General features: G+C 35.8%; 3 protein-coding genes across 7 annotated transcripts; 1 reads left to right on the top strand and 2 right to left on the bottom strand.

Moving 5' to 3' along the window:
* Positions 1-553: 553 nt before the first annotated feature.
* LOC144477332 (ATP-binding cassette sub-family C member 5-like) lies at positions 554-8,565 on the bottom strand. 5 transcript variants are annotated; one of them, XM_078195017.1, is made up of 25 exons: positions 8,408-8,565; positions 7,857-7,953; positions 7,606-7,755; positions 7,379-7,537; positions 7,097-7,244; positions 6,764-6,997; positions 6,518-6,691; positions 6,287-6,434; positions 6,063-6,211; positions 5,772-5,882; positions 5,361-5,471; positions 4,464-4,579; positions 3,929-4,387; positions 3,718-3,844; positions 3,481-3,626; positions 3,291-3,412; positions 3,036-3,223; positions 2,654-2,930; positions 2,418-2,571; positions 2,213-2,341; positions 1,852-2,128; positions 1,609-1,774; positions 1,362-1,545; positions 1,095-1,287; positions 554-1,009 (listed from the first exon to the last, which is right to left on the bottom strand). In XM_078195017.1, the coding sequence occupies exons 2-25, from the start codon at positions 7,940-7,942 to the stop codon at positions 746-748; spliced, it is 4,272 nt and encodes a 1,423-aa protein (XP_078051143.1). In that variant the 5' UTR covers positions 7,943-7,953; positions 8,408-8,565; the 3' UTR covers positions 554-745. The 5 variants fall into 5 exon arrangements, with proteins under 5 accessions (XP_078051143.1, XP_078051144.1, XP_078051142.1 ...); XM_078195018.1 differs by lacking the exon at positions 8,408-8,565 and adding an exon at positions 8,168-8,285; XM_078195016.1 differs by lacking the exon at positions 8,408-8,565 and adding an exon at positions 8,108-8,175.
* A 1,247-nt stretch (positions 8,566-9,812) lies between these two features.
* On the bottom strand, positions 9,813-14,492 carry Glo (heterogeneous nuclear ribonucleoprotein glorund). Its single transcript, XM_078194473.1, has 9 exons — positions 14,312-14,492; positions 13,407-13,674; positions 13,170-13,313; positions 12,392-12,530; positions 11,015-11,187; positions 10,688-10,881; positions 10,497-10,616; positions 10,324-10,423; positions 9,813-10,239 (listed from the first exon to the last, which is right to left on the bottom strand). The coding sequence occupies exons 2-9, from the start codon at positions 13,663-13,665 to the stop codon at positions 10,154-10,156; spliced, it is 1,215 nt and encodes a 404-aa protein (XP_078050599.1). The 5' UTR covers positions 13,666-13,674; positions 14,312-14,492; the 3' UTR covers positions 9,813-10,153.
* A 739-nt stretch (positions 14,493-15,231) lies between these two features.
* Positions 15,232-19,502, top strand: Mats (MOB kinase activator-like 1). Its single transcript, XM_078194998.1, has 5 exons — positions 15,232-15,675; positions 16,789-16,955; positions 17,025-17,252; positions 17,332-17,495; positions 17,600-19,502. Exons 1-5 carry the CDS (start codon positions 15,662-15,664, stop codon positions 17,678-17,680), a joined length of 654 nt encoding a protein of 217 aa, XP_078051124.1. The 5' UTR covers positions 15,232-15,661; the 3' UTR covers positions 17,681-19,502.
* The last annotated feature ends 252 nt before the right edge of the window (positions 19,503-19,754 follow it).

Below are 19,754 nucleotides of genomic sequence, written 5' to 3'. Positions count from 1 at the left end.
AGAATTTTTATGCACAAAATGAAATGGTGAAGGACATGCACCTTACAATTGCGTAAGTTTTTAAAATGTATAGAGTTAAAACTTCTGTAACCCTTAAGGTCAGAAATTTTCTAACATCACAATGGTTAAAGTGATTTAATTGATGACATTGACCCACCTTTTTTTAACAGTTTGGACGACGACAAGTATTGCCTTTACGGCAATTCATATAGACTACATTTCAGTATAAAGCAACGAGAGAGCTTAACGTGTAATAAACATTTTAGCAGTAACAACAAGCTGGTGGCATGGCGGTGAACATTTCTTGGTAGAATTCCGCGAGCTTTCCAGCGATAGCGAGAGCTTTACGAGCATGAGCAGTGAGAACCTGCTGCTGTGAGTAAATCAATATTTCAAATCTTCAATGTACGCGCGTCATTCGACGTGTTTCCGAATTCACAAAATTATCCATTATATATCGTTCTATTAAATAATCTTCTTTTCCTATTAACATCAAAAGCACTTACAATAACATATATTTTATTCGTATTAAATAACAATTTGCTGCATGGAGTAGTAGATACTTAAATCAATAGTTTTATTTGGGAAGAATTGTATATGGTACATCTATAATAAAATATAATGTAGATATAATATATAAAAATAATTAATTGTTTTCAAGACTAATGTATTATAGAAAAACACTGGTCACGTTGTGATCAATACTCATTAATTATAGTACTATGGTAAATATTAAAGAAAATATTTAAGATTCTTTTATGGCTTTCTCTGCTAACGCCAACATTTTTGAAAATTCAGAGTCTGGATTAGATGAGAGTATTGATGGTTTATCGAATTCAAGTATACGTCCATTTTTCATAACTATAATGCGATCACATGAGATTACAGTCTTTAAACGATGAGCTATTGTTAGCACAGTACAGTGCAGAAACTCATTTTGTATTGTAGTCTGCACACATTCTTCAGTCTCAGGATCGACAGCAGCTGTTGCTTCGTCCAGAATAATTATCTGCAATTTATATAGACAAATGAAACTGCTAATATTACATTAATATAACAAAAATCGTCAGCTAATTATAAAAATAACACTATACTTTGGAATTTCGTAGAAGTGCTCTAGTCAAGCAAAGTAATTGTCTTTCTCCAACGCTCAGATTGTTTCCTTCAACTTCAACGGGCGCATCTAATAGTCCCGGCATACTTTTCACTTTCTCTTTCATCTTGGTTTTTTCCAAAGCATCCCAAATATCCAAATCATTGCATTCTTTGAATGGATCCAAATTCGACCTATGATACCCATTAATAAATTAATTAAATTACCATCGAACGTACCTTTTCGCCGAGTTCTCGGTTACAGTTACCTTATAGTGCCGCTGAATAAAATAGGATCTTGAGGAATTATAGACAATTTGCTCCTAAGTGTGTCTAGGTTTATTTTTGCTACATCTACATCGTCGATCTTAATCTTTCCGGATGAAATTTCGACCAGCCTGAACAAAGCAACGATAAGAGAACTTTTTCCTGCACCCGTTCGACCAACAATACCTGAAATTTATTGTATTACAAAAATTAATAATAAATAACAAGTCATCTCTGGGATACTCTTACCTATATGTTCTCCAGCATTAATGGCAAATGAAATATTATTTAACACTGGCGCCAGGTCTTTCCTATAACTCAATTGAACCTTATGGAATTCCAGCTTACCATAAGTTGGCCACTCGTTAGAAGGATTTTCAGGCGTCTTGTTGCATATGCCTTCTTTTTGTAATGTCTATATTACATATCAATATATACCTGTTTAATAATACTGATCAATAGTTGGATCATTTAGTGAAATTGTTTACTGACTCTTAAATAGTAGCTTATCCTTTCAACACTTATGAAACGTGTCTCTGTTTCTGCCATCAGACGCACAGTATATTGAAAAACACCCATCATTTGGGTGGAATACGCCATCACCAAGCCTGCAAAAGCCGGTGATATCTGATATTTGAACGCTATCACAAGAAGCGCAGTTATGGAAGAAGAAGCAATTGCCAAACTATCAAGTCTTGCTGCTGACCATCTCATAATTGACTGGCATAAATAAAGGCACAAGTTGCTTGAATTAAATAATTCCTCGAATCTAAAAATAGAAAAATCCGCATTGTATATATCAATCAATAGTACCCTCAACTTTCGCTCCAAAAAACAATGTCAACTAACATACTTGTTCCTAAATGCTTTTTCTTTTTCAAACGCATGGATGGTGTTCAAACCGTGCAACGTGGTTGTAACGAAACTCAAAACGGATGATCGTGAGGTATTCTCCATTCGCTTGAAATCCCTCATTGCAACCCTAAAAATAATCAACTTTCTTTTTATATCCGAACAAAATTATTCTTCTGTATTGTTTAAATATTTGTTGCTTTTACCTGAAAATTTTGCTGATGTAAAAAAATATGATACCAAGAATGATTAATGGGAAGGAAAACCAGGGTATTATAGAGCATATAAAAATGATTGGGAAACTGCATGTGAAGAAATTTTGTACCATATTTTCTACGTTGATCGGTATGTAATTGTCAACTAAAATGAAGGAGGGAACAAATTAAAAAAGTAAAGTAATTTTTCAGTGTAATGTTATCGGAAATAATTGCTGTGCTCTTGCCTTCGTCAATGTCACGGCTAAATATATTTTGTAATCTACCAACAGGTGTAACTTCAAAAAATGTTAATGTGGTCTCGATCATCTTTTTGAACACTTTATAGTGGAGCGTCGTTGAAGCATTAATTGTAGTGTACGAGATCATTAAACCACGTATCAGACTTGTGAACAAAATTGCTCCGATACAAGCACCATAAATGTTTTGATAATACGTGTAGTCGGGATTATCACTTAAATTTTCTGATACTATGGTTTCATTAGTTTCAAGATCAGTGATGTTCTAAATGAAAACAAAGGAATGATTATGAAGTAGCTATTAAAATAACATTTACCGTTTTCTATCGCTTGAATGTCAGTATACAAAAATATACAAAAAAATATTTACTCCACCACCAGCTTTAATCCATGTAGCTAACCACCAAGTACTAAATGCTGAGCTTCCGACGTTCAAGAAAAGTGTAAAAAAAACTAAAGCAGCCACTAAGTAACCACCTGCGGATTTGATGTAGATGTGATATGTGTGAGATTTCACTGTACCAGTTTCTACTTTCTCTTCTGCGACAAGTGTTCCTCCTAAATTGAATAGAAATTTGATATTTAACAATTTCAATTCAATTTATAAACAGATTACAATACATACCTCCTCCATGCATTCTACTTGATGTTTTATCATGTGCATGGTTGTTTACTGAGTTAATAGTTTGTGTCTTGAAATCGTTTTCAGAGCTTTTGTTTCCAAATTGAGCCTCTGCACTGGATTGTCTACAAAATTAAATCAAATTGTATGGTATGATCAAACGATATTGAAGCGACAATTAAGTGATACTTACTCCTTCGTATTATCGTCAGTATTTAATAGCGTGCTGTTCACCATGGCAGTATATTCCTTATTTAATTGCATCAATTCATCGTGAGTACCCTGTTCTACTATCTTACCGTTACTCAATAAATATATTTGATCACAGTGTTTCAAAAACTAAAATTCATGAAAAATTATATCGATTTATTCGTAGTACAGAAACCTCGGGGACCAGCCGAGTATCAATTAAACACTTGACAAGTGCTACCTGAACTTGGTGCGTCACGAAAAGAACACATTTGTTCTTGAGTGCCCCGAGTATTAAATTCTTAAATATGTATGATCCCACGTGTACGTCTACCGCGCTCAATGGGTCATCCAGAAAATAAATATCTCTTAAACAGATAATAGGAAGCAAGTGAATATTTTTTTTATAAATTAGTGTCGTTAATGTAACAAAAATGAAACACATTTCTTACCGATTAGCATAAAGTGCTCTAGCCAAAGCAACTCTTTGCTTTTGACCTCCTGAAAGATTTATACCTCGCTCGCCAATTTCGGTGTCATCTCCGCCAGGCAACATATTTATATCTTCTTTCAAGTTACATACTGTAACCGCGTGATAATAACGTCTAGCATCGAACTGATTGCCAAATAAAATATTTTCCCTAAGCGTCGCATTAATAATCCATGCTTGCTGACTAACATAGGCGCATGAACCTTCTCTGGAAATCTGTCCTCGAGTCATTTTCAACTGTCCTAAGGCAGCAAGCAGTAGACTAGACTTTCCACTTCCTACGTGGCCGCAGATTCCTACTAATCCATCTTTCGCAGCCCCAAATTTAATGTTTGAAAGTACTTCGACATAACGAGACTCTTCAGAGCAATCATTAAGTTTCTCCACTTTAGCATCCTTCTTAGAATTTGAAATATCTTGTCTGAAATCAAATGTTAGAAATGGTTAAAATAAAACTACAAGAAGTACGGTAAATATTTTGTTAAAAAAAGACTGACTTTTCGTGCAAAGTGGAGTTTTCCTCGCAAAATGAACCATTAGCAATGACTACTGCTTCGGATTTCACAATTGGTTTTGATACTTGGCTTGTGTTTTCTTCTAGAAACAATACGCTCTGCACAAACATTGCTAATCATTAGAAGTGTATATCAAAGTTGAATAGTTGGTAAAAACAATGTTCGTCAGTAACAACACGTTCTTTGATACTAGATGCATTCCCGATTAACATGCTTTCTTCCCGGTTCATGCAGTGCACATAAATATGAAGGATTGTACAGAGTATTACTTAAATTATTTGAATACAATATTTATCGCTCAAGCAGCGCTCCTTTAAATTGATCACTTTAACCCTTTGCACTCGAAGCCATTTCGACTGTAAATGTGAAATAATTTTCCTGGATCACAGTATTTCCATTTTACATAACAAAATGTATTTTATACGCATGAAATTGTTTCTTGTAACTCGTAGCAACAGTGCTACTACTCAACAATTTTTTAAATCTAAACCTTACGATTATAAAAATTATTTTGAAACGTAATAGAACAATCTTAGTAGTGCCTTAAAGTCACCATTCGAGTGCAAAGGGTTAATTCAGTTGCTATGCGCTTAAAGAAGTGCATAACAAAAGATATTGCACTGTGATTTGTTTTAAGCACAAAGTGTTTATATCATGCAAATTGTATGTATTCACTAATCATAATGCAGTACATGCACCCATACCATTTTACATTATGCATTGCACCAAATGACAAAGCACGTATGCTATTAAATCTTCATTCGCAAAACTAAGGCTTCTAGAACTACTAAAAATGTAGCCACATTAATGCAATTTCCATAATTACGCTATTAGTTACAATTACGCTATCGTTACAATTAAATAGATAAAAATAACCACCTGCAGTCTGCCGAGTGTTATCTTTGATTCGGCAATATTAACTAAGGCCACTTGTATAAACATGAAAGAAGAACGAAATTGAGAATTGAGTAATGATATGAAGGGAAACACCTGGAAAAGTAACATATCGTAGTTGAAATCAATGGTATTAATTGTTACGTTTTTAGTGAATTATTTCTAAATGTATCATATCTATATCATGATATATCGTACATCAGAGGGAGGAGTAAGAGAAAAAGCAATTATGTTTTACTTATTTGTACCGCATACAGCACTTTCCCCATTACACGCACAATTATTACGAGAAGCTTTTAACGTGATGTTAAACTGACCGAGACAAGTCAGGTGCATATATTATTTGTAACGCAAGTGTAAGTGTCATGTAAATTACAAACTTAAAGTTTGGGAGACCTTGAATCTTGTAAGGGCAATACGAGCGTCGAAAAAATATCGTGTGGAGTCCTTAAGTGAAACGAGTGCCAGTCGCAACATATTTCCGAAAAATGTTATAACTGGGAAAGCCTGCAATTCATAATCCATTAAATGCAAAACTTGTTTCATGTATATCCTTGAGCATATTTCATAAATGTTTCGCTGGCCATTGAAACAATAATTGTTATTATAAAATTACTTATTCTAATATTCCTCCAAAAAGTCTACTGTTGTAATATTATTAATTCATTAATATTCAGAGAACTATACCTGAGCAGCAGTTAAATTATGGCCTGTTGATAAATGCACTAAAAACGTGACGATCGCCGATATTACAGGTACAGCTGGTGTTAAAGAAATAGCAAGGCTTTGAAAATATACAGTCTTGTGCAACCAGCTCTCTTCTTTCTTTCGTATAGCTAAAAGACATCAGTTATTACAAAGAATGTACAACGTCACGGTAATAGTTAACTATGTGAATTTGAAAATAATACAAAGAAGCTTGGAGAAGAAATATTTCTCCCATGAACACATTTTAATTAATTTTATGCAATCCAGAATTTCATTCATCAATTTCACTCGCATATCTGCGATGATTACTGCATTTGAACGATAGTATCCAACTCCGCGGGACATTAGATACTGTAAAAATCAATGCGCATTTACAATGTACTTCAAATTACTAAGAAAAACTTTTAAATTATTGTACAGACCACAATACTTACTTGAAAAGGATAGAATAGAAGGAATACAAGTGTTCCGACAAGTGCGATCGGACTAAACATCCACAGTATGTAAAGTGTACCACAAATAATAATTATCGGACCGTTCAGTATCATAGGTCCATAAATGACGACGTCGAACAGTCTTTGACTATCGTTAGTAAATAGATTCACTAACTAAAATCACAAAGCGATATTAATAAATTAATATGCATCTCGAGATTCGCGCGAGTACTGATCAAGTATTACCTTGCCTGTACTTTTATTTCCAAGGCTGTTTAGCCTTATAATTTTCTTGTACAGAAGAGCGGCACAAGCTGATTTCAACCTCAGTCCTGTTCTAATGTTTGTGTTCCATGTCCAAGTGAAAAATATCATTCGCAAAACGTCGCAGCACGTTAATAATAATGCCCACTTTATACCTTCCCATGCGTTTTCTTCTGGAGATTGAACATGTTCTAATAATTTCTTCATTAATATCATCTGGAAGGAAACAATGATTTAATAACTTCCAACAACAAACGATTTAAACGATAAGTAGGTACAAAAGTTATAGAAAAATTACGTAAACATGAATCATACAGGGCTTATAAATCCGCAGAGTGTTGAGCAAGTTAGTAAGAACCAAGCTACATATATCCTTGTGCGCACAAATCGCCAAGCGACCATCTGAAACGACGCCAATTCCGGTCCACGATTGCTTAATTCCTCTTGCCAAAGTATCTCCAATCTGGAGATTAATAAGACTTTAAATACGATCATTCAATCATTTCATTAGACAATGACTGAGAATTCAGTAAATTGGTTTCCAATCGGTAAAGTGTTAAGAATAAAAAAAAGATTACATCAATGTAGAACAATTACCTTTGTGCATTGTATTTGCAAGTTTCATAAGATGAAATGCATGGTACATCATTTATGGTAATACCCTTCTTATATGCTTTCCATATATAAGGTGTTACCCAAGTATAAAATATATATGAAAATAACCCAGCACTGTCCACTGGTGTAGTTTCTTTGTTTCTGAAATATAAGAAAAAAAAATTGTGTGAAAGCAGCCCTACCGTAAGGTAAGTTATTCAAGTACATACGATTTTTTATGGCGTATAGGTATAAGATTTTTTAAAGCTGGATTATACCGACTTATGTCGGATCTTCTGATATACTCTACAGCTATTTTAGGCGTACGTGCATTTGGATTAGGAACCAAAAAAGACTGTCCCTCGTAGTTATCATTGTATCTGAAAAGATATAAATTTCGATGATACTAATATTGCAATCTTGATATGTGTCTATGAAAGCTATAATTAAATATACCAACATAGATTCTTATGCATCATACCTGTCATTGGTAAAAATCACATTCTCATTATTCTCAATCTCTTCATGATTCATGTCAGCATCCTCTCGTCTATGAATGTCATCCATGTTTTCCGGCACTGCAAGTTAATCAAGAATACTATGAAACACATAAATAGATAAGATGAAATGGTCTCAGAAAAAAAAAAATCCTGATCAGACATAGGTGTATATATTTACTATGCCATTATCAATCTCACATGTATCATTGCACCAATGAAAAAATTATATTACCAAACATTAGAGACATAAAACATCATCAAATATCACCATAAATATCACGGACTAACGTACGTATGTATATATTGTTAGTACATCATCCAACGTGCTCTGTTATGAGTAAGAATTGAACTTGGGACGTTGTTATTAACTTCAAGCTCAAACTTTTTCTGATTCGGACAAAAAAATAAAAGAATACGACGAAAAAAGTCTGTTTATGTACTCGCTTCACAGCAATGACATTATTGCTCCTATCTCCGTCAACGAACTATAGATGTGAATATGATTTGATTGATATTGTAAAATAATACTTACACGAGCATAACGCACCGCGTGTTTCACTTGACGTCAATAATAAGCGTCGAGTACCCTGATGATCAGATAAGGAATCTAATCTTTTCTAATCAATTACTGAAGCTGAGCAAATATACCTGTGGCTTCAGCATTCAAATCTCTGCATTATAGACTGACCTTGAAAGTACATATACTGTACTTCGAAACATAAATGATTCGGTATTGCTTATGCTTATGACATTCGAAATAAATTTCTTTCTTCGATATTAAATCTGCCACTTAGTTTCAACATTTTATTATTTTGTCTTTCTCCTAGAGAAACGTTTCGCTACAAGTTAGGGTTAGAAATAAAAATATATTATTACAGGTGGTAGAAACGGGTCATTCGTTTTTGTATGCGACATAGACTCCTGAAAATTTCTGTACCATTGGTTCATTATTTTATGGCCTAATTTTGTTATAATTATTGCTTTTAGGCGATCCTGCATTACGCATACATATGTTACAATGGCGATGGTAGCGCCTCTATCAGAGAAAAAAAATGAAACTCTCCTCGAGGTCCGTATACCGTGAATTAGGCTAATGGCAACATGCTGAAATTATTAGCCAAAATCGACTGTTGATAATTTGGCTAACAGTTTGAGCGTTTTGCCACTGGATTAATTGGCGCTGTACAGATCTCAAAGAGAGCTTCACTTTTTTACCGAAAGAGGCGCCACTAGACAAGTACAACCAATAGCGCGCCAAGCTTTAATTATCGACGTATGTAAATTATAGATTGACTATTGTCATTATTAATGGAAGTACGAGTAACAATAAGAAAAAAAGATTGAACAATTCCTATAACATGGATTTCTTTCCTATTTTTCTTATCCAACAAAATTGAATCAATTTATAATCGTATTGAAATGTAGAAGCAAAACAAAAATGGAAGAAGACAAAATAGAAAACGCAATAGATGAATTAACCGCAGTGAAAGCGACTGAATCGACGAAGGTAAAGAAGTCTGTCGAGAAGAAGAAAACTGCAACAACATCAGTTCGCAAAGCAGTTGCAAAGAGACAGCAAAGAAACCAGCCGCTAAGACCAAAACTCCAAAACCCAAGAAGGTTGCGGCCTCAAAAGCAGTTAAGCCTGCGGCTAAAAAATAATCGGCCCTACAACAGATTTTCCATCACTTTATAAATAAATTCTTAACGTATCTAAACTAAATAATGTTTATCGATAATACTATAACGTTATCAAAAGGGAAACATAATGTGGGGTATGAGATAAGAGCGTTTGGATTATGCGATAGTAGGATCGAGTGAGGTGTGAATGAAGAGTTTTTGGACCGTGTGGTTGAATGTTGTCGTGTATGAGTGATTTTAAGAAAGCAAGAGTGTCGGGAGGGTAGAAAAGTTTTCCCAGTTGCGTGAGAGCGTTGAGAGTTCAAAGACGAATCGTGAGATATTTGTGAGAGACTTGTGTGTAAAGACTGTATTTTATTTCATTATCTTGTTTTTCTTCTTTTCTGTTATTAAATATTTTGTTAATAACTGTGGTTGATCCTTTGTTGTCGAAAATCCCTACAATAAGATCTCCGTATGTTCTGCTTAAAATTAATATGTATGTGTTCGGTCTAAGTATAGAGCGAAACAGGTTATTAATTTCTAATTTAACGTAAACTGGAAATTAAATTGTCATTGATGATACAATTCATTGTTTAAAAACTTTGATTTGCAATACGTTTTACCGTCGATAGCGTAAAAAACGCGATACCCGGCCTCAAAAACTATTATAATTGTTCCCTCCTAACTGAGAGCTGAAGCCTCTGTTTGGAGAGTAACCTGGCCTGAAGTTATTGCCCAAACCTGATAAAACAAATAATTAAAATTTCAATCTACGTACGGTTTAAAAATGTATTTAAATCATTTTGCTTTCATTAAAAAATATACCTCCGCAAAAGTTTCCAATGCCGCCCAATGACATTCCACTTGAGCCACCAGTGGAATTTAGGAATAATTCAATGTACCTGTGAGACATGTGACTTTTGTCCTGTAACACATATTAAGTATTAATTTTACGTGAAGAACAATTATTATTTCTATTATTGGAAAAACATAAAAACCTTAGACATTGCTTTAACAGCCTCTTCATGAGTTGCGAATTCAACATCAGCTTCTCCTGATGGTCGTCCGCCATTTTCGAGAATAATCCGTACATTTACTGGCTCAATAGGTCTGAAGAACTGTATTTAATATTATTGTAGTTATAATCTTTTTTCAATCATCAATGAATTAATTTCAAGCAAGAACTTACATCAGCTATATCTTGTTCTGTAGCTTTGAAAGGCAATCCGCGCATGTGTATTCCATGAATACCAGAATTGCCACCCCATGTGTCACCACTGCCTCTGAAGTTTCCACCCTTCATGTCTAAACCTCCACGCATACCCATACTTCCACCGCGGGAGTCGAAGTTGTTTCCGCTTCCCCAAGGACCGCCATCGAAATCTATAACGTATCAAGAAGTAATAAAGCAAAGATCAAAAAGGCGTCTTACCTTCCGAACGTTCGACAATGCGAGAAGCGTAAGATTAATCGTGGCTAAATTGACTTCAAATAATAATTTGAGACGGTTAATTACCTCTGTTTCTAGAACCTCTGCTGTTATTGCTAAATCGGTTCATTCCACCGAATCGCGCACCTCTATCATAGGGAGCTGGTCTCTGATTAAAGCCACCCATTGGCCCACCTCTCATTTTTGGCCCAATGCTAGCACGTACTTCTGACAAACTGCTTCGGAAGATTTCGATGTATCTGTTAAGATCGATATTAACGTTGTTAATATCTTTACAAAGACGTTACCGCCGTTTATAACCGGCTGCCTTCGAATAGGAAACTTTCAATGCAAAAATATCAATGAGCACAAAGTTTGAATTTTGAAACGAAAGCAAAAAAGAGATATGTAAAAAATGGGTAACGTGAAATCAAGATTAGATTTTCTGCGCGCAGCAGGTAGTATAGTAACTCGATTATTGTGTGATGCGAAAAAGGAAACGAAAAAAAAAAAGAAAGAACTGATTCAAAGAAGAGATCCATATTGAAGACTTTGTAACAGATTAACTGTTCATACTGCACCTCCACGGATTTATTAAACCTGTGTAGATACCCTCCCACGGTGACATTGCATTCTGTCGTACCTATGTCACCCTAGCCTTTGAGATGCTGATGATCCTCAGGTATATGACAATTACAATTGCAGTTTATGCAATTCGATTACAAAGAAACTAAGATATCGCGTATCGAGAAGCGATACAACTAAAAGAAAAGTGTTCTCAGAAATTGAACAGTTTTTATGACCATGGAGAAAGCTAGAACGTCAGAGTTAGCGCATCGTACTACCATCACAGTAATAACATTTTCGTGCAATTACGAGTTGTACTTTACCAGTGATACTTTGTTGAAACAAAAGAAAATTGTGCAAAGCCTTCGAGCTCGATATTGGTTCTTGGTTTTTGTTTGCATAAAACGTACAATTGTGCAATTGTCAAACAGATGTGCCAGATTAAGATCGATGATAACTACCTCTGTAGCGCCCACCCATCCTGGGTTAGCCCTACCCACCTCCCATGGGGTTTGGTGACGATGTAAGGGGGTACCTCCCGCCCGGCACCCACCCATAGGTTTCAGTTGGGCCAACAGTACTTTCGCTTACGTACGACTAACTTTCTTTTAATTGTATTCGGATAGAGGCAGTTTCTTTATGTAACCAATTTCATATGTAGAACTTATGAATGAATGAAGCGATTTGTACAATAAGTTATTTACACAATTATGTAGTATTTGTTTACGTTTCATCAGCTTCTGCTAACATTGGAGTGTAATAAAAAAACCGCATCTATTGACAAATTCTTTTCCCGCTATTTACTAACAAAATTTATATACCTACATATACTACGATCATAAAATGATATTGAAAAGTCATAAGTATACCCAAACCCAGCTAGCGTCAGTGCCCCACCTGTGTCCTATCTTTTCCTTGTGTTTCTGCAGAGCGCGCTCCGCAACATCTTTGTTAACAAACTGAACGTAAGCCTCCCCAGTACTGCGGCCCGTGTAGTCTGTCGGTAGTGAAATCCCGTTCGGCAATATCTCCAACCCTGACCCACACATAATCAAACATCGACATTGTAGCGTAACACCCATTATTAATTAAAGTATCGTCAGTTTATTAAAACCCTTATAAAGAAGCAAGATTTTAATATCCTTTGCACATTATGTGCAAAAACGTCTCGCTCCAAAAAATATACAGATACATATATTCATTTAAGAAAGACAAAAAGAAATGTATTTCTCTAGGCCAAAGTTAAGAATTAAGTTCTACCTTTAATATAAAAAAAAACAATAAAGATGTATTCTGAACTAAATAGAAAGCGCATGGAAATTATAATAAAAGTCTTTCGCTTCAAGGCTACTATAGAACACAGGAATTTCAATCTTGAAAGTCTTAAATCTTAACTCAGGCAGTTTGATAATTGTGAAGAACAGAGACTCTAATTATTATAAAAACATGTATGAAATTCTAGTATGCATTGATATTTGAATACAAGAGAATTTTGGTCTCTGTGATTTAAGATTATTTTCTTCAATCAACAAAAATCGTACAAGAGGGAAATATTTTGATAAAAAAAAATTTGAGGATGCATTGGTTTATCAAGAAGGTTTAAGTGAAAGTTTTAATAATATATTGTAAGAAAAAATAGTTGTAAATACGAGGTGATGTATATTGTATGAGATACCTGAGAAGAACTGTGCTATTTCTTCTTTGGAGCATCCAAATGGCAGGCCACGGAGTCTCACACAACCATCATCCATAGCATTTTCCAGATTTAAACCACTCCTTTTGACTACCCATTCCATTTCACCTCTTTTTGCTTTGAAGACTACAATCAAAGGAAGACGATCAAATATACATAATATACATTGTATTATTTTGCTAATAGAAAATTGGACTACTTGTATATATCCTATTTTACCTTCTATGTAACGATGTCCCATGTGATCTCTGTCTCTCTTACAAGCTTTTTCAATATCTTCAGGTGTATCCATTTCAACATAAGCCTCGCCGCTAGGACGGCCCTCTCTAGACATGGTCATATGAACACCATTTTTGCCATTCGAAATGGAACAATCGCTGAAGAATTTCATAATCTCATCGACAGTAGTAGACCATGGAAGTCCACGTAATTTAACAACATAGCCTTCGTCATCATGATCCCCACTACCGTTCGACATGGCTGAAATCTAATACAGGATATGTTACAAAATAGATAAAAAATAATTACAAAATAATAAAATACTTGAATAATCTTCAATATTTCAGCACTTACACGTTAAAGTTGACTCTGCCTTCAGAATTTAAAACAAAAATCTAATAAATATCTAAAACAAATTTTTTCAAACTACAAGCGGGCTATGATATAAATCATATAAACTAAACAAAAGCAAAATATAGTATCTGATTATAGATGGTATCAGATTTTGAGAAGACAAACTTTTTTATTGTACTGAAGTACCAGAGTTTTGCATGAACGTAGGTGAAATGTTGTAAACATTTTTTCATTAATTTTTTATGAAAAAGTAAAAATGCAAATGGAATAAAAAAATGCGAAGGTCACGTAAATGAAAGAAACATGAAGTGGCTATATAAATGCGTCTCAAAAACTTCACAATGTGCTATTAATGAAAGAAGTTAACAATAAGTTGATACTAATAGAAAAAGAAAAGAAAATAAGGTGTAAGAAACAGCAATGAGAGAAGTTCGTAGAAAAAATCTCGTTTTCGGTGAATGCGTTAATGTTGTTAAAAACTTCATTGTAGGCGCTTCTTTTGAGGAAAATCTTATAAACCATTGAAAACATAATATTTTGTTTATACTTACAAATATTTAGTGTGGAAGTATGGAGGAAAAATCACAAATCAATTTTAATTGACAGCAAACGCTCGACCAACACCACGCTTCGCGTCTACCAGCAAAATGGCGTTCGTTCCAAGGGTGTTCAAGGCTGGTTCACAATCACCAAGGTGATCCTCCAAATAAATTATCAATAACAGCTCTAATAAATACACCCTTTCTATATTAAAATAAATAGAAGACGTTATCACGTATATTCTAAATAAATATAAAAAGAGTATACAACTTTTTAATCGAAGAAATTTAAAATACTATACGCATCTGTTGCAAAAATACATTTGAAACTGTAGTACGTATTAAAAGAAATCCAACATATGTATACACATCGAACAGAAGATGATGGTTGTACGACTCAAATGTGAATATGAAACAACTGACGTACAAAATTTTTTTCAAATATAGTCATAAATAAATTCAACAGGAAATAGCTATCCCAATGTTTCTAAACGCATGAAATCTGCGCAAGACCTTCCCTTATTGTATTCTACGAATATACGTATGCGTTCGATACATTGGAGAAATGCTATATTTGTTTTCGCGTGCGATACAGATGCAGTAGATTCTCCTTAGTAATTTCGTACCCTTCGTTTAATATTTTATGACCTAATTTTGTCATAATTATTGTTTTCAGACAATTATGTATTGCGCATATGAAGACGATTATAACGCCTCTTGCGGAGAAAAAGTGAAGCTCCCTTTGAGATTCGTACAGCGCCAATTAATCCAGTGGTAAAACGCTCAAACTGTTAGCCAATTTATCAACCGTCGATTTTGGCTAAAAGTTGAAGCGTTTTGCCATCGAGCTAATTGGCGCCCTACGTTCCCCGTACATTCATTTTATTACCACAAGAGACGCCACGATCGGTCCAGATACACGCAATGCAGACCTGACGAAAAACATTAATTGTGTCAAAATTATGCAATCAAAAAGGGCACAGAATTCTTTAATAAAATTTACTGAAAAACGAGTTGTCGTTATCACGGAGCAAGCGATACGTATTTGAAACACTAGCGCCATGCGAACCCTTTATCCGACGGTGTTTTAATGCGTTCTGTAATCACGGCAGGGGTCGTGGCAGGATTCGAAGAGATCGTCTACCGTACGGCAGTGCGGACGATTGAAGTTGAGGGATCTCGGAGAAGGTAGCTGTGACAAAACGTCTACTGTAGAATCGTGAGATAGTGTATGGTGGATACCAAGGAGTATCGTTTACGTTCGAGGTTGATAGTGTCGTGTGACTCGGAGGGAATCGGCGACACGTGCGGCCGCGTAACTGTGAATCGAATATCAGCGACAGGTCATCGCACGGCCGCACAATGAGCTTCCTATTGTAAGTTGTTTTTTTCCTTCTTGTTTCGAGTGAAAATCGACTTTTCCTACCGTGTGAGGTCCAGCGATCCCGCAGGATCAACGAAACAAAACAAAAAACGTAGCCCGCGGATTGGAACCCGATATTAACGTTAACAACGCGCACGAGCGACGAATGACAACGTAAAAGAGAATTGGTAATATGTTTTGCGAACCGGGTCGCAAATATTGACAGAAACCCGCCTCCGCTAGTTTTCTTTCGTCTAAGCTCGGCTAATTTGGGTCCCGGGTCCGTTCCGCTCGAATTCGTGAATATTCCGATCAACCAATCGGTGGATACCTAAAAATAGCGTGATACCATAATTTCTTTGAAAAAATACATCGTTTCTTTCCTTCTGTCGTTTTTGTCTCTTGCTCTCTACGATTTCTTCAGCCACCTCCTCCTCCTCCTCCTCCACCTCCTCCTCCTCGTCCTCCTCCACCTCCTTCCCTTCTTGCCGCTTTCACCCGTGCTCCGTTCCACGCGCACCGTATTCGTCATACGTCAAGTTTATCGTGTAGACACTCGTTATCGCAGGAAGAAATGCAGTTTTCTCACCGTGATACGCTCGGTATCGGGGTGGAGGTGTCCTCACGCGTGATTCAAATCGATCGATTTTCTCACGTCCGCCCCGATCGGTGTTGGCTGACACAACTTTCGGTAAACAGTAAACAGTTTCTGACCACTTCCATGCCCGATTGCAATTTCTGCACCGAATAAACTGTTTACGGACTGTTTGTGCAAACTCCAATTTTACGTAATGCCCGTAAACAAGCTTTTACATAATGATTCTATTAAATTGCATGTATTGTTTTCTTTCTGTAGCATTTGCAATTGTAAAGAATCTCGAATTATTTTCGGAGTATTTCGGACGATTTCGTTTGGATACCTTTCGCGTGCATAATTAATTCAATACTGTTCAATGAATCATGCTGTTGCTAGGGCTCTTTACGGAAATTTTATTTTTTACCGACGTTTTATGGCTACATATTTTCTGCATTTGTTAAATGAAAAACAATGACTTACGCTTGATTTTTTCGGAGAACCGAATATACGAAAGTCCATATTGGAAACTAGCTTTGCAAATTTTTCAAGTGGAAGCAGATCTTCGAAGACCTTCAAGCCAAAGAAGAATATTCCAGAGGGGACGCATCAGTATGACTTGATGAAACATGCTGCTGCTACTCTGGGATCTGGGAATTTGAGACTGGCAGTTATGCTTCCAGAGGGCGAAGACTTGAACGAATGGGTTGCTGTGAACAGTAAGCAAAGAATTCGATAATTGTTATTTGTTCCTTATAGCAGTTTGTATAATTCTGTTCTGGTTTCAGCTGTTGATTTCTTCAATCAAATCAACATGTTGTACGGTACTATCACGGAATTCTGCACTGAAGAAAGTTGTCCCATCATGTCTGCAGGACCAAAATATGAGTACCATTGGGCAGATGGGCACACTGTCAAGAAGCCAATCAAATGCTCTGCTCCAAAGTATATTGATTACTTAATGACCTGGGTACAGGATCAGTTAGACGACGAAACATTGTTTCCTTCCAAGATTGGTAAGTGATATATTACCTTGCCGGACAAAGTACTCTTACATTATGAAGTGTTGTACTAATAATAGATCTGATCTTTTAGGTGTTCCCTTCCCAAAAAATTTTCTATCCATCGCAAAGACAATATTGAAACGACTGTTCAGAGTGTATGCCCATATCTACCATCAACACTTCAGCGAAGTGGTCCAGTTAGGGGAAGAAGCACATTTAAACACATCTTTCAAACACTTCATATTTTTTGTTCAGGTAAATCAAGATGATTGTTATTATTCTACAGTTTTCTAATAACGATAAGTAATTTATATCGCGGTTTGTTTTCTAATTGCATTTTTTATCTGTCTGTGCGGTAGGAATTCAATTTGATCGAGAGAAGAGAATTAGCGCCGTTACAAGAATTAATAGAGAAATTAACGGCAAAGGACGCCCGATGAATGATCTCGTCTCGTCACCCGACAAATAACTCCTCCAAAGAATCTCACCCGTGCTATCTTGTAACGAATGTGTAACTGCGCATGTTATTTAACTAACTTAATCATTGCTAACGTGACCATTGCCTCGGGCCAGGAGCCGCTGGCTGCATATAACATTCTATTCATTTGTACCAGAAGTGACTGATTATAAATTTTCTAACAAACCGCGGACATCCGATCGAACGGTAATGATACTCGATAAAAAGTTTCGGTTGCTCGTGAAAACCGAAATCGGTGATACCAGAACAATTAAGGGGGTGAAGATTAGTAATATAGACTTTTGTAAAATAGTTGTACACCCGGTACGCGTAGTAGCGCTCGTTCTTTTTTTTACGTTTCGAGAAAGATGGTAAAAAACTGTTGTTTTTTAATTGAGCGGAGGTTTCCTCGCGAATTGTAATTTATTATGCGTAACAAGTTTTTATACTTGAAATTTACACTTGAATGTTGTTCAAGTCGGAGTACGCACCATTTTTACATGATTCTTGTTGTTATGATTGTAAGTAAATTACTCGTTGGCGGCAAGAATCATCGAAAAAAACCGTGTACAGCGTGAATCGATACGCGAAGAGATTAATTCATATCGGCTATAGAACACATTGTAAAATGTTCGAACAGCGATGATACTTGGTCTTGCGTTTCTATTTTCATCGGATACACCTTGTCTCAAGTATCATGATACGTAATTCTTATTGTTGTTTCGAAAGTATCGTCATTCATCAGACGGCAAGGTCGACACACGTTTTATCTCAGAAATAGAAAGTAAAAAAAAACTATAACAATACCAATCATGTTTTTTTTATCGAAGAATCTGATCGAAACGCCTACACTGTCGAACGAATCGGACGACACGGTATAATGTTTATATCACGATACTGCACATTGTTGGTATATAAAGTTATTAAGTTAATATAATGCTATTACATTATATTCATAACATGTAATTAGTTTTAGACGATTCCCGTGTTAAGCGCTTAATAGAAATTATTTAATAGAGTTAGGGATTTTATGCGCACTATATTTTATCATTTATACGAGTGAGTTTTTGAGTCTGTTCTATTTTAGAGATGCATATTGTATTTAAGCCGTTCGCGTGTCGCGCAACTGGGAAAGAAAATTCATTTTCTCTCGACGAGACAAATTTTGTCATCATCAATGTTCGTGTCGAAATTCTTTGTTTGTTAAACATGTTTGACGCACATCGACCGGGATGGTATTTCCATTCCGGCGAAGGAAAATTTCTGTTTTCTTTGACGTTTCGTTTCACGGTTTAGAGTTCTATTTGATGGGTACAGGGTATCCCAGGAGGAACGCAAAGAGCGGATTGGCTTATATAAGATGAAAATAGTGGAAGAGCCCGTGTATTTATGAGATAGTACACGTACTCGTCAGTTACGTCGACGTTTGACCCTTCGCTATACAATTCAACTTTCTACGCTTCTCTAGAGAAAGACTTAACACTTTAGCTATCGCAGTCGATAATCTTTCTTCTAAATACTGATCTCATAGAGGTTTAATAGTTCACGAATGAAATTGCACTTGCTACTGGACAATTCGCTAAAAGGTCACAACATATTTATCTCTGATTTAGAAAAGACTTATTAAGTAACCGCCGATAGGCGAAGTGTTAATCCGAACCATTGTGTTCCTACAGTGTACTGCGAAGGGTTCATTAATTTGATAGAAACACCGGATAGGATATAATTCGTTTCTAGCGTGTTCAGCTACATATGTTCGTTTTTTCGCTTATAGATGAGATGTTAATATATATAGATACATTATACAGAGATGCTTACTGTTTCCACGCGCGGCGAACCGCAAACCGATGCAAACCAAGTATTAAATGGAGGCGTTGTGTATTCGCTTGCAACGATAGATACGCTATATAGAAGTTTTTCTCTTTCGTTCGCGCGCTCTCGCTCTCTTTCTCTCTCTCTCTCTCTCTCTCTCTCTCTCTCTCTCTCTCTCTCTCTCTCTCTCCCACTATCACGTTCTATGCCCTTTGCTGTGATGAACAGAGTTTGCATTTTTTGCG

This window comes from Augochlora pura, chromosome 11 (assembly GCF_028453695.1).
Source record: "Augochlora pura isolate Apur16 chromosome 11, APUR_v2.2.1, whole genome shotgun sequence".
NCBI lineage: Eukaryota > Metazoa > Arthropoda > Insecta > Hymenoptera > Halictidae > Augochlora > Augochlora pura.
This window is presented reverse-complemented; position numbering and strand designations above follow the sequence as displayed.

What these genes read in the sequence shown, in the direction of transcription:
- LOC144477332 (XM_078195016.1), bottom strand. An exon ending in TTTCTTCTCCAAGCTTCTTT is followed by an intron (nt 6,212 to 6,286) that starts GTATTATTTTCA and finishes GATGTCTTTTAG; the next exon opens with CTATACGAAAGAAAGAAGAG. An exon ending in TACATCAGCAAAATTTTCAG is followed by an intron (nt 2,342 to 2,417) that starts GTAAAAGCAACA and finishes GATTATTTTTAG; the next exon opens with GGTTGCAATGAGGGATTTCA.
- Mats (XM_078194998.1), top strand. An exon ending in ATTGTTTCCTTCCAAGATTG is followed by an intron (nt 17,253 to 17,331) that starts GTAAGTGATATA and finishes CTGATCTTTTAG; the next exon opens with GTGTTCCCTTCCCAAAAAAT. An exon ending in ACTTCATATTTTTTGTTCAG is followed by an intron (nt 17,496 to 17,599) that starts GTAAATCAAGAT and finishes TCTGTGCGGTAG; the next exon opens with GAATTCAATTTGATCGAGAG.
- Glo (XM_078194473.1), bottom strand. Translation starts at nt 13,665, where the DNA reads ATGTCGAACGGTAGTGGGGATCATGATGACGAAGGCTATGTTGTTAAA. An exon ending in CAGAGGTTCTAGAAACAGAG is followed by an intron (nt 10,882 to 11,014) that starts GTAATTAACCGT and finishes GATACGTTATAG; the next exon opens with ATTTCGATGGCGGTCCTTGG. An exon ending in CTGTTAAAGCAATGTCTAAG is followed by an intron (nt 10,424 to 10,496) that starts GTTTTTATGTTT and finishes TATGTGTTACAG; the next exon opens with GACAAAAGTCACATGTCTCA.